At 34.6% G+C, this 12,566-nt stretch overlaps 1 protein-coding gene across 2 annotated transcripts in view; it reads right to left on the reverse strand.

The window, feature by feature from the left end:
- LOC114329411 (inter-alpha-trypsin inhibitor heavy chain H5) overlaps nucleotides 1-12,566 on the reverse strand; it is a 74,853-nt gene that overhangs the window by 38,767 nt on the left and 23,520 nt on the right. For both annotated transcript variants that reach the window (XM_028278510.2, XM_028278503.2), the window contains exons 4-5: nucleotides 7,697-7,963; nucleotides 2,740-3,036 (exon numbers count right to left, since the gene is read on the reverse strand). In XM_028278510.2, coding sequence (XP_028134311.2) covers nucleotides 2,740-3,036; nucleotides 7,697-7,963 — 564 coding nt within the window. The remainder of the gene's footprint in view (nucleotides 1-2,739; nucleotides 3,037-7,696; nucleotides 7,964-12,566) is intronic.

The following is a 12,566-nucleotide window of genomic DNA, read 5'->3' on the forward strand; positions in this document are numbered from 1 at the left end:
CTTTTTCTGTCTTTACACGGCAAATTACGTGTAGTAAAATTCTTACTGGTATGGAAACTACAGATATAAACATTAGGTTGACACTGACATTGTCATTAGAAAGGTAGAGATGGCTATTTCAGCTGTATTCAGTGGTTACCATTATTTATATACTATACAAATAGTCGAAAAAGAAAAAAAGTTGTAAAGTTATTTTAATAATGTCCTGTTACCATGGAAAGCTTAGATAAGGTTTGAACATGTGAAGAACTGCGTTGTATAAATGTAGTATTATTCAATTAATTTATAAAGACTTTATTTATTTCTTTATTTGCGCAAATTAAAATATGGGACGTTGTTATAAGAAATGTGTTACTGAAAAGCGAAGAAATAGACGGTTAGCTCAATTGAAGTAAGTACTTTTTTACATAAATCAAATTAATTACTTTTGTATTTTTCAAATTAATTTTAAATTTATAGTGAAAATATGATCTATAAAATCTATCGGTAAACCAATAATTTTCGCATTAAATTTTATTCTCGTTTAAAGGAGTAAACTATTTATTACTACACAACAGAAGTACCTACTACTGACCAGAAGTATCTACTACAAAGCGTTACGCCAGCCGTGTCTGCATTACACCAATCGTGATGGAATTAGTTTTCCATGTGCTTGTGATTTGTGAATTCACATTTTTACGTACCAAATTATTAGAATTGTACATGAGTAAAAATGAGTGACTCAGATCCGAAGCGACAAAAGAGTTACGCGATGATAAAAATGAACAATTGTTATTTGTTAATCTTCTTCACAATTATTAAATTTTATTTGATAAAAGAATGACCCCAAAAATTAAGAATCTTCTTCTTAGTTTGTAAATTTTTCTATGATACACATTCATAAATGCTGCCATATTGTAACAAAAAATACCTACGCCGAAGACGTCCACCCACCAACTTCACTTAAACTGAAGCAAAATACTACTAAACAAGCACATACAGTGGAACCCCGATAAGTCGGCCCCCGATAACCCGGAAGTCCGGCTAACCCGGACCGATTTTCATCAGATAAACATTTTGATTTTCAATATTTTGTATTTTGACAACGACCCGATTTGGGCGTCGAAACGTTAATAAAATTATTTTTCAATTTGTTTGAGGTTTCCCATCAAAATAGTTAATTATCAGACAAACCTTTCAACAATAAAAATGTATGTAATATAATATTTGAGAGATAATGTGTATGTGTGTAATTTGAACTATACAATAGTAAAAATGACTCATAGCACACGCCGCAGAAACAACAGGCACCTGTCTGTAGTACCTATTCCTTTTTATTTCAAACTGTCTTAGCATTGTTTAGGAAAGACTATTTAAAAAATTCTTTTATAAACAATGGTCTTTAGTTTTCACTGTTCTTAAATAACATAACATCGTTGTGACTGTATTGTGTGTCTTGTATTGTTGGCTTCAGTTTGCTTAGCTTTGTGTTTGGTGTTTTTTTTAGTAATTTTGATGTGTAGGTACTGTGCATATTTATAAATATAGTTCATGTTATTTCAATTCTAAGGGAGTTTATCTGTAAGTATACCGTATTTTATTAATTTTTACCATATTCTCCGGCTATCCCGGATTTTCGATAACCCGGATCGGCCGCGGTCCCGATTAATTCGAGTTATCGAGGTTCCACTGTACTTCAAAAGCGTAGTACATTCTTCTATGTAGGCTGGTAAATAGCAGCAAATACTACGGAGAAAAGCAAATGCTTTTTAAGTGTAGTGAAATCTTCAAAAATATAGTACGTACTTGAAGCATTAGCATTTACTACATTTTATGCTACCATGGGCACTTTACTTTATAGCTAAACTCGTACCTATTTACGGTTATCGGAACAAACTCTTATAAAATAATACTTTTATTTGAATTTTAATGACTTGAAATACTTGGATTTTCTATAAATAATATATAAACAATAAATAACTTTTTATTAATTGTACGCCTTTGTTTGATTTTATTATCATCGTAAAAGCGTTAAAAAGCAGTAGCAGAATGAACTGCTATATCAAAGTAGCGGGTCGGACACATCTCTACTTGTCACTGTCTTGAGTCTTGTCATAACATTATATTCGAATGAGTGCGTTGTATGACAAAAATAGCGAATGTTCGATTTCCACGGACATGGTATCTATTTTTTTCGAATCCTGAAAAAACTAATAAATATTTTTAAAAAATTTAAACACAAAATGAAAGACTAAATTATTATCGAGGGCCGAAAGTCCCTTAGAGTATATAAGAAGTTTCTTTCGAATGAGATATTTGAAATTAAAAATCACACTACATTTTCTCTTAGTTTTTCACCCCTGTAACTTATTAAAATAAACATTATAGAAGTTCTCAGGGACTTTCGGCCCTCGCTAATAACGTAGTCTTTCATTCTGCGTTTAAATTTTTTAAAAATACTTAGTAGTTTTCTCAGGATTCGAAAAAAATGAATCCCAATTTGAATAGCATTGCAGCCGAAAATACGTACCGATCCTCTTATAACAGAAGTGAAAAATCAATTGAATAAAGCAAACAGAGCCGCAGGTTGCCTGAATGAAACAATGTGGAGAAATAAAAATATCGGAAAAGAAATGAAAGTTAGAATTTACAAAACAGTCATCAGACCAATAATGGCATAGGTGGCGGAAACATAACCTGATACAGAGAGGACAAAAATAATGCTAAAAACAGCAGAGATGAAAGCCCTTACGTACTTACCTTAAACTCGTCAGCCAAATGTCCATAAGGTAGATTATAGATATCCTTATTATTAAAGACGTTATTTCCATTATTATTTAGATTCCAATCGAAAACATTAAACTCAAATTGAATAATAGTGAAGACATCTTCTTCGTTTAACTGAGGCAAAATCTTCGACATTGCATCCTTTAGCTGGCTAATTCTGAAACCTTCCATACTTCCACTGGTATCAAGTATAAAAACCATATGTTTGGGGAGAGGATCTAAACTTTGTGGTGCAAAGGAAATAAAGAAGAAATTATCTTGATAAAATACCTGAAAATGATGCAGCCAAATTAAGTAGGTAATAAGCCTGGATCCCACGTACCAAAAAAGTTAATTATTAACAAGCTGAAAATTTGTTAATAGCTTAACGGTGTCTAGTCGAACAAACTTTGATGTACGGGAACACTGGAACAGGGCAAGTTTTAATTGTGGAACAGGTCACAGGTTTCGAACGTCAGACTACGAAAACGTCCCATGTATTTTGTCGGACAGAACTTCCAATTGAGTTGTTACCCTTTCATTAAACTCTCATGCAAAAATCAGACTGCTATTTATCACCAACATAATTCGTGTCATTTGACATGTTCTACGTGTCGGACATGGCAAATGTAGCATATACTTAGAAAAATGGGTACGCCAGAACATCTAATCTATCTATTACAAGCACTTTATGTAAATAACACCGCTAATGTAAGAGTTAATAATGTGGTTTCGAAAAACTTCAAATTAAAATCTGGAGTACGGCAGGGATGTATAATATCCCCCATTCTATCCAATATACAGTAAGCACGTAAAGGTTGGAATAAATTCATTTTCTCAAGAACGGACGATTTTGGAAAAAAATCCCGAAATAGGTCAATTTTTATTTTTAAATTACGACTTTTTGGCATTTATGTCATACTAGTGACGTCACCCATCTCGGCGTGATGACGTCATCGATGATTTTTTTAAATGAAAATAGGGATCGTGTGATAGCTCATTTGAAAGGTAATTTAATTCTCTATTCAGTGATATAAACATTTACATAATTATTTATACAGGGTGTCCAAAAAAAAATTAAATTTATTGACATAAGAAGAAGAATGCATGTAATTTATTTAGTCCAAAATACATTTTACTGCTCTCAGAAAACAGAAAAAAATGTTTACTTGAAAAATAATCATTACTTTTCGCTTAAATTAAATGTTCAAACTGTCAAGAGAAAGTTGGGTGGCGGCTTTAATATTGAATTTAAGCAAAAAACAATATTTATTTGTCAAATAAACATTATTTCCTGTTTTCTGATAGCAGTAAAATGTGTTTTGAGTTAAATAAATTACACACATTCTTCTTTTTATGTCAATAAATTTAATTAAGAAAAATTTTTTTTGGACGCCCTGTATAAATAATAATGTTAATGTTTATATTACTGAATAGAGAATTGAATTACCTTTCAAATGAGCTGTCACACGACCCCTATTCTCATTTAATAAAATTATAGACGACGTCATCACGCCTAGATGGGTGACGTCAATAGTATGATACTTATGCCAAAAAGTCGCAATTTAAAATTAAAAATTGACCTGTTTCGGGATTTTTTTCCAAAATGGTCCATTCACGAGAAAATGAGTTTATTCCAACCTTTACGTGCTCACTGTATATACAGAGTGGGCCAAATAAAAGGAGCCACCCCGATATTTGGCAGTATTTATTGGATTTTAAGAAAATAAAAAAACAGGTCAATTTTTGATCTAAGGGGGACACATTTTTACGGTACAAACATCTGTCATTTGTCAACTCCCTCCCTTCCACTTCCCCCACCCCTTATTTTTAAATAGGGAATAGGGGTCGTGTGCTAGTTGATTTGAAAGGTTATTCAATTCTCTATTCAGTAATATCAGCATTGACATAAAAATTTATACAGGGTGTCCAAGAAAAATTATTTTAAATTAAATTAATTGAAACAAAAAGAAGAATGTATGTAATTTATTTAACTCAGAATACATTCTACTGCTGATAAAAAACAGAAAAAAATGTTTATTTGATAAATAAACACTGTTTGATGCTTAAATTCAATATTCAACCTACCAAGAGACAGATGGGTGGAAGCTTGAACATTAAAATTAAGCAGAAAGTAGTGTCTATTTATCAAGAAACATTTTTTTCTGTTTTCTGTCAGCAGTAGAATGTGTTCTGAGTTAAATAAATTACATACATTCTTCTTTTTGTGTCAATTAACTTAATTCAAAATAATTTTTCTTGGACACCCTGTATACATTTTTAAGTCGATGTTGATATTACTGAATAGATAATTGAATAACCTTTCAAATGAGCTAGCACACGACCCCTATTCCCTATTTAAAAATAAGGGGTGGGGGAAGTAGAAGGGAGGGAGTTGACAAATGACAGATGTTTGTATCGTAAAAATGTGTCCCCCTTAGATCAACAATTGACCTGTTTTTTTATTTTCTTAAAATCTAATAAATACTGCCAAATATAGGGGTGGCTCCTTTTATTTGGCCCACTCTGTATAGTGAACACATTATGCGTCAAGTTTTTGAGGAATGGCAAGGTGGAGCAACGATAGGAGGAAGAAAAATAAAAAACCTACATTATGCTGATGACACTGTTATATTGGCGTCTTCACCAGAAGAACTGGAAGAAATTATGAATAGGCTAGGAACGGTGAGTACGGAATATGGTTTGAAAATAAATATACAGAAAACCAAAGTAATGATCATCGATAGAGTCAGAAACAACCAACCGGAGATAAGAGACTTGGCAGGTTACGAAGTGGTCAGACAATTTAATTACTTAGGCTCCGTTATTACTAACAGTGGAGCATGCGAAGACGAGATTCGTAGGCGCATCATAATGGCCAGATCGGCAACAGCCAAACTCACAAAAATATGGAAGAATACTGACATTACAAAAAACACAAAATTACGCCTTGTCCGAGCGTTAATATTTCCTATCGCCACCTACGCTTCAGAGACTTGGACCATCAAAAAAGCAGATTCAAAACGTATAATGGCATTTGAAATGTGGGTCTACCGGAAAATGTTGCGCATACCATGGACCGCACATCGCACAAATAATTCAATATTAGCCGAACTTAACATAGAAACTAGACTCAGCACAACTATCAACCAAAATATACTGAGATATTTTGGACATATAACTAGAAGAATAGAAGGCATGGAACGAATGATAGTTGAAGGCAACGTACAGGGCAGAAGATCCAGAGGAAGATCTCCATTACGATGGTCGGACCAAATAAAGGACATGATCGGTTACTCATTCTCCGAAGCAAAACAACACGCACAGGAGAGAGAGAACTGGACAAAAATAGTCAAACGACTTACATGACGCCACTACATCCTTACGAAGGAGAACAGATAGAGGAGGAGACGTGTCGTACTTATTAAAATGGCCAACATATTTGTCGGGCAAACATTTTTTCATATACATATTACATAGGGTGTCCAGAAACTCTACCGACAAACGAAGACAGAAGATTCTTCAGATAATTTTAAGACAATTTAACCCAATTCACTTAGTCCGAAAATGCTTCCCAATGGAGCTAGAGCTCTTTGAAGATGGCGTCTTGTATGAGTTTTTCTTAAATACCTCCAGTACGCTTTTGTTTTGAACAACCATAATTGGTACGCGTATTTATCTTTCAGAGATAAATCTATTCCATCCATTGCGATTGCGAATTTTTAGTAGGTACCGATCATAGGCGTCCGTTTTGGGTAGGGTAACGCGTATTTTATCGCATAACTTTTTGGTCTTTAATTTTTGAGCATTTTTGACACTAAATTATTAAATTGTGAGGTATTCTAGTACTAAAAGGTATTCTTGCTTTAAGTCGATAGGATACACCGTTTTCTAGAAAAATCAATTTGAAAATTTTTCGTTCTTTGAATTTCAAAAAAAAAAATTCAAAAAAAAACCTATTTAGAAAGACGAAAACTGGTACATTTATTTATATTCCTGAGATGAATCGATTTCATTTATTGCGAATTTCTAGTACCGGTTATAGGCGTTCGTTTTGGGTAGGTCAACAGTTATTTTACAGCATAACTTTTTTGTCTTTAATTTTTAAGCATTTTTAACACTAGATTAATAAATTATGAGGTATTCGAGTACTAAAAGTTACTCTTGCTTTAAGTTAGTAAAATACATCGTTTTTCTGAAAAAATTTCAATTTTTTTTCAAATTCCAAAAACAAAAAACTTTCAAATTGGTTTTTCTAGAAAACGGTGTATCCTACCAACTTAAAGCAGTACCTTTTAATACTAGAATACCTCACAATTTAATAATACAGTGTCAAAGATGCTTAAAAGTTCAAGACAAAAAAATTATGCGTTAAAATAACCGTTGCCCTACCCAAAACGGACGCCTATGACCGATACTAGAAATTCACAACGGATAGAATCGATTCACTTCTGGAAAGTAAATATGCATACCAATTTTCGTTTTTCTAAATAGAAGCGTTCTGGAGGTATTTAAGAAAAACTAATTACATGACGCCATCTTCAAAGAGCTCTAGCTCCCTTAGGAAGCATTTTCGGACTAGATGAATTGGGTTAAATTGTCTTAAAATTATCTGAGAAATCTCCTGTCTTTCGTTTGTGGTAGAGTTTCTGGACACCCTGTTTAAAGTTTGCCATTGAATAAACTTAAAAATAAATTGCTACCTACTTTTCACAATCATAAACTTGCCAGGATGACAGGTTCCACAATTAAAATCACGTTCCACTATTAAAATTTTCCCTCTTCCAGAGTTCCATGTATTTTGTTAAACTTCGATATTTCGTTGAACTTTTATGATGAAAAAATAAGAATTCAACGAAATATCTAATTTTTCAATTTAAATGTAGTTTAATTCCAAATAGCAGACCACTGTCTCTATATTGGAACACCATTATGTAGGTATGTATCTTACTTCTCCTGCTTCATTGGTCCTATTAACATCATAATTAACAATAAACTGTCCAGCAAATCCATTATACTCCGTATTTCCGAGTCCGCTGCAGGCAAACTCCATTTGTCTTTCAACATCCGGTTCAAATATTACCCTAGCTGTACTCTTTTTTATATGGACACGTGCATCAGGATCTATTTTCGTTTGTCCCAGGTCCATCGACCCACTGCCTGCCTGAAGGTAAGGTGTTTTCAATAACACCAAGGGTTGATTCTCTTTTATGGTTACCTGAAAATAGTTGATTCACGATTACCTGAAATACCTGAAATTACCTTTTATGATTACCTGAAAAATACTAATTCACGAAAAGGATGTCAAAAAGAGATGGAGAAAGTATTTTGACAGTTTATTAAATGAAGAATTTGACAGACAGCCGGTGGAGTTATAGGAGACAGTAACAGCAATGGTTACCAGAATAACAGACGAGAAAGTGGCTCAAACGCTTCAAAAAATAAAGAAAGGAAAAGGAGTCGGGCCAGATGATATTCCTGGGGAAGTATGGAGAGCATTGGGAGAGACAGGAATAAGTTAGCTAGCAGGTCTATTTAATAGAATTATGGAAGTTGGACAAATGCCAGACGAATGGAGAAGCAGTATACTGGTACCTGTTTATAAAAACAAGGGAGATATACAACAATGTACAAACTACAGGGCTATAAAACTACTTGCCACACCATGAAAATATGGGAGAGAGTAATTGATAGACGGATAAGTGAAGAAACCGAAATATCCGATAATCAATTTGGCTTTATGGAGGGAAGATCAACAACAGATGCAATTTTCGTTGTAAGGCAACTGATGGAAAAATAAAGGAATAAAGAGACCAACGCTCATATGGTAATCACTGATCTTGAGAAAGCATATGATAGAGTTCTTCGAGAGATTCTATGGTGGGCACTCAATAAGAAAGGAGTCCCTGGCGAATATGTAAAGATTGTGAGAGATATGTATGAGGGAGTAACGACTAGTGTTAGAACAGGTGTGTGAGAGACTTATAAATTTCAGGTGAAAGTAGGATTGCACCAAGGCTCGGTGCTTAGTCCTTATTTATTCTCATTAGTTTTGGACCAGATAACAGCGAAACTACAGGGTATCATTCCATGGTGCCTAATGTATGCTGATGATTTAGTGTTAATAGGAATTAGTGAAAGAGACTTAGAACAAAAACTGAAAGAGTGGAGACAAGCTATGGAGGAAAAAGGTTTAAAACTTAGTAGGACAAAAACAGAGTATTTGGAATGTTCATTTAAAGATGGAGTTACTACAAATAAAATGGTATCTTTGGATGGTGAAATGATTGTGAAAATCAATAGTTTTAAGTACCTATGATCGGTATTACAGAGTAATGGAGAAATAGATGGAGATACATGCAGTAGAATTAGGGCTGGATGAAGGGAAAAAATTCTATAAAATAGCCATAAGACCGGCTATGATGTACGGAACTGAATGTTGGGCAGTGACAAAGAAAAAGAAACAACGAATGTATGTGGCGGAAGTGAGAATGCTTAGATGGATGAGTGGAGTGACAAAGAAGAATAAAATTAGAAATAAGTGTATTAGGGGAAGTCTAGGTGTGGCACCAATTGATGCCAAAATGAGAAAGCATAGGTTAAGATGGTTTGGTCATGTTCAACGTCGAGACGTTAATCACCCAATACGAAGAAAAGCTGAAGTGCAGATTCCTGGAAGGAGTAGGAGAGGAAGACCAAAGAAGACCTGGGGGGAGACGATAAGGCAGGACATGTTGGTAAAGGGGTTTAACATTTATATGACCCAAGATAGAATTGTATGGAGAAATGCAATTTGGGTAGCCGACCCCGCATAGGGGTAAGGCCAAGAGAATGATGATAATCCTGACAAGTATCACTTAAGATGAACGTGTCGTGTTTCGCCCAATTTTTATGTCTTTAAGGACTCATTTACTTCAAGTTGTATTACTGTGAAAGTGCCAAATTGGTGTATGTCGACATTCACCGGTGAATGTCGACACACACTAAATGTCTTGGTGAAAGACCGAATATTTATAAATTTTGTTATAGTTTCAGATTATCACCTGTGTATGCAGAAGCGCAACAGAGGCCCCCGCAGCATGAAGCTTGCGGGGGGCCCCAATGTTTTAGAAGCCCCATCTTATCGTCTAATATATGTAAAAATCTGTTTTTATTATATTAATTTACGCATAGATGAAAAATGTAAGTTGCCATAAAACAGTGCGTGAATACAATAGTAGCCCAGTAAATGACCGTTTTGTAGTGTAATTATCAGCGCCACGACGGATTTTCTTGACAATTTGGATTTAGGTTCTACTTAAACTTCAACTTCAAAGTTGGACTTGGGTTGTTGGTTGCTTTTACTTGGCGGGCAAAAGGGGTGACTCTCGGAGGTGAAAACATACCCTTCAAGACAGAAAATGGATAAATTGACTAATTCTAAGCAATTCTTGTTCTATAGACTTTCTTTATGTAAGTCAATACTTTTCAAGTTATTTGAGAGTAAAAATGTTTATTTTTAAACAAATAAAACACGTTTTCAATCGGTTTTTCGCAACTAACTCGGAAAATAAGTCTTTTATCGAATTAAATATATCTTATAAAAAAATATTTTTAGCAAAAATGTAACTTATAAAAAAAACAAAAAAATGTATTCATGAAGTATATCGACACAGTAAATGCAAAGTTTTAGCTTATGAAAAATTGTTCTTATTCGTCCAATTCCAAATCGAATAGTTCAACGTGAAATAACCAAAAAGTGAAGCATGTTTTGGGGAAAACACATAAAAATTTTTAAATGTTTAAATTTTTTTTATTTTTTATAAAAGGTTCTAGCATCAAAACTAGGCGAGTTAGGACCCATTTTTTTGGTAAAAAAAATCGTGAATATCTCCTTCTATTTAGCACCTCAAATAAAATTAATCGTTAGCTCTTTATTATTTATTTTAAATATGTATTGTTTATTATGATCTGTAACTTTGACCAGTTCGAAGCTCTTATTTTTGAAAAAATTTGGTTTTATAGTTAAAAAAAATTTCTTTATTTTGTAAAAATGTCCTTTTTTCAAAATAACTTATAAAGTATTAGTGATACGAAAAAAATGAACAGTAAAGAAATGTAGGTTTTGATTTTGTAAATATTTTGTGTTTTATTTTGTTTTTCTGTAAGACAAACATTGGTTAACATGTGGCTGTTCAAAATTTGCATACACTCGTGATTACTGACTCGTATAATCGCCCTTTCAAAAATAAGCACGTTGAACAGATGAAACTTACTTCTTCTTAAAGTGCCATCTCCGCGGCGGAGGTCGGCAATCATCATAGCTATTCGTATTTCAGAGATGGCTGCTCTGAAAAGTTCATTTGATGTACATCCGTACCACTCTCTCAGGTTGCGCAGCCACGATATTCTGCGTCTCCCTATGCTTCTCTTTACTTGAATCTTTCCTTGCATAATCAATTGGAGCAAGCTGTATCTCTCTCCACGTGTAATATGTCCGAGATATTCCAATTTTCTTGTTTTTATGGTATTTAGGATTTCCATTTCTTTATTCATCTTTCTCAGAGCCTCTTTGTTTGTAACGTGTTCTGTCCACGATATTTTCAGAATTCTTCTGTACAACCACATCTTGAATGATTCTAGTTTTTTTATTGATGCAGCATTCAAGGTCCAAGCTTCCATTCCATAAAACAGAGTCGAGAAAACGTAGCACCTAGCCAACCTAACTCTTAGCTCCAACTTCAAATCTCTTGTGCAGATCACTTTCCTCATTTTGTTAAAATTTGCTCTAGCCTTTTCTATTCTGATTTTGATTTCCTGTAAGTAATCTCCTGTGGAGTTGATCATTGTTCCAAGGTATGCATATTGATCGACTCGTTCGATATTGGATCCGTTTATGATGAGATTTTCGTTATTTCTGAGTTTTCGATATTCTCATTAACTTTGTCTTCTTGACATTCATTGTTAGCCCGTATTCTTGTCCAATCGCTGCTATTCTGGTCACCAGCCTCTGAAGATCCCCAATATTTTCAGCTAAGATGAAAGTGTCATCCGAGTAGATGATCTAAACGGGTGTCACTACAGATATAGGGAATTCTGTGTGTTAGAGAGAGAGGTATGTGATGTCACAGCTGATATAGGAAAGTATGTGTGTTAGAGAGAGAAACATGGTATCTCTGCTGCTATTGGTCCGATTTAAACGTACGACGGCTCGTTGGAATGGGCGGGAGATAACGAATACAAAAAAACATGGCGGCATAGTGTCAAAAGGGCGCTTTCCGATGTGACGACGTCCGATGGGGCGCGTTCCGATGTGACGGCGTTATAGCGCTGGTCGATCGGTGCGCGATACCAGATGTGCGATCGGTACCTTAATTTTTCGCGGAACGCGAAGCAGATGCGCGGTCGGTACCTTAAGTTTTTCGCGGATCTCGTAGATACGAAGCGCGCGGTAATTTTGGAATTTAAATAAAACAACAACATAATGCAATTTTTTTATTAAAAGAACTTAAAAGGAACACAGCGGCGCAGCGGTGCGCGATACCAGATGTGCGATCGGTACCTTAATTTTTCGCGGAACGCGAAGCAGATGCGCGGTCGGTACCTTAAGTTTTTCGCGGATCTCGTAGATACGAAGCGCGCGGTAATTTTGGAATTTAAATAAAACAACAACATAATGCAATTTTTTTATTAAAAGAACTAAAAAGGAACACAGCACGTCAACGCGTCACGTAAAAACGTCACATCAAAACGTCACGTAGGCTTGTGAAATGTCACGTGAAAACGTCACGTCAAAGCACGTCACGTAAAACGTCACGTCAAAGCACGTGAAAACGTCACGT

This window comes from Diabrotica virgifera, chromosome 7 (genome assembly GCF_917563875.1).
Source record: "Diabrotica virgifera virgifera chromosome 7, PGI_DIABVI_V3a".
NCBI classification, from domain to species: Eukaryota; Metazoa; Arthropoda; class Insecta; order Coleoptera; family Chrysomelidae; genus Diabrotica; species Diabrotica virgifera.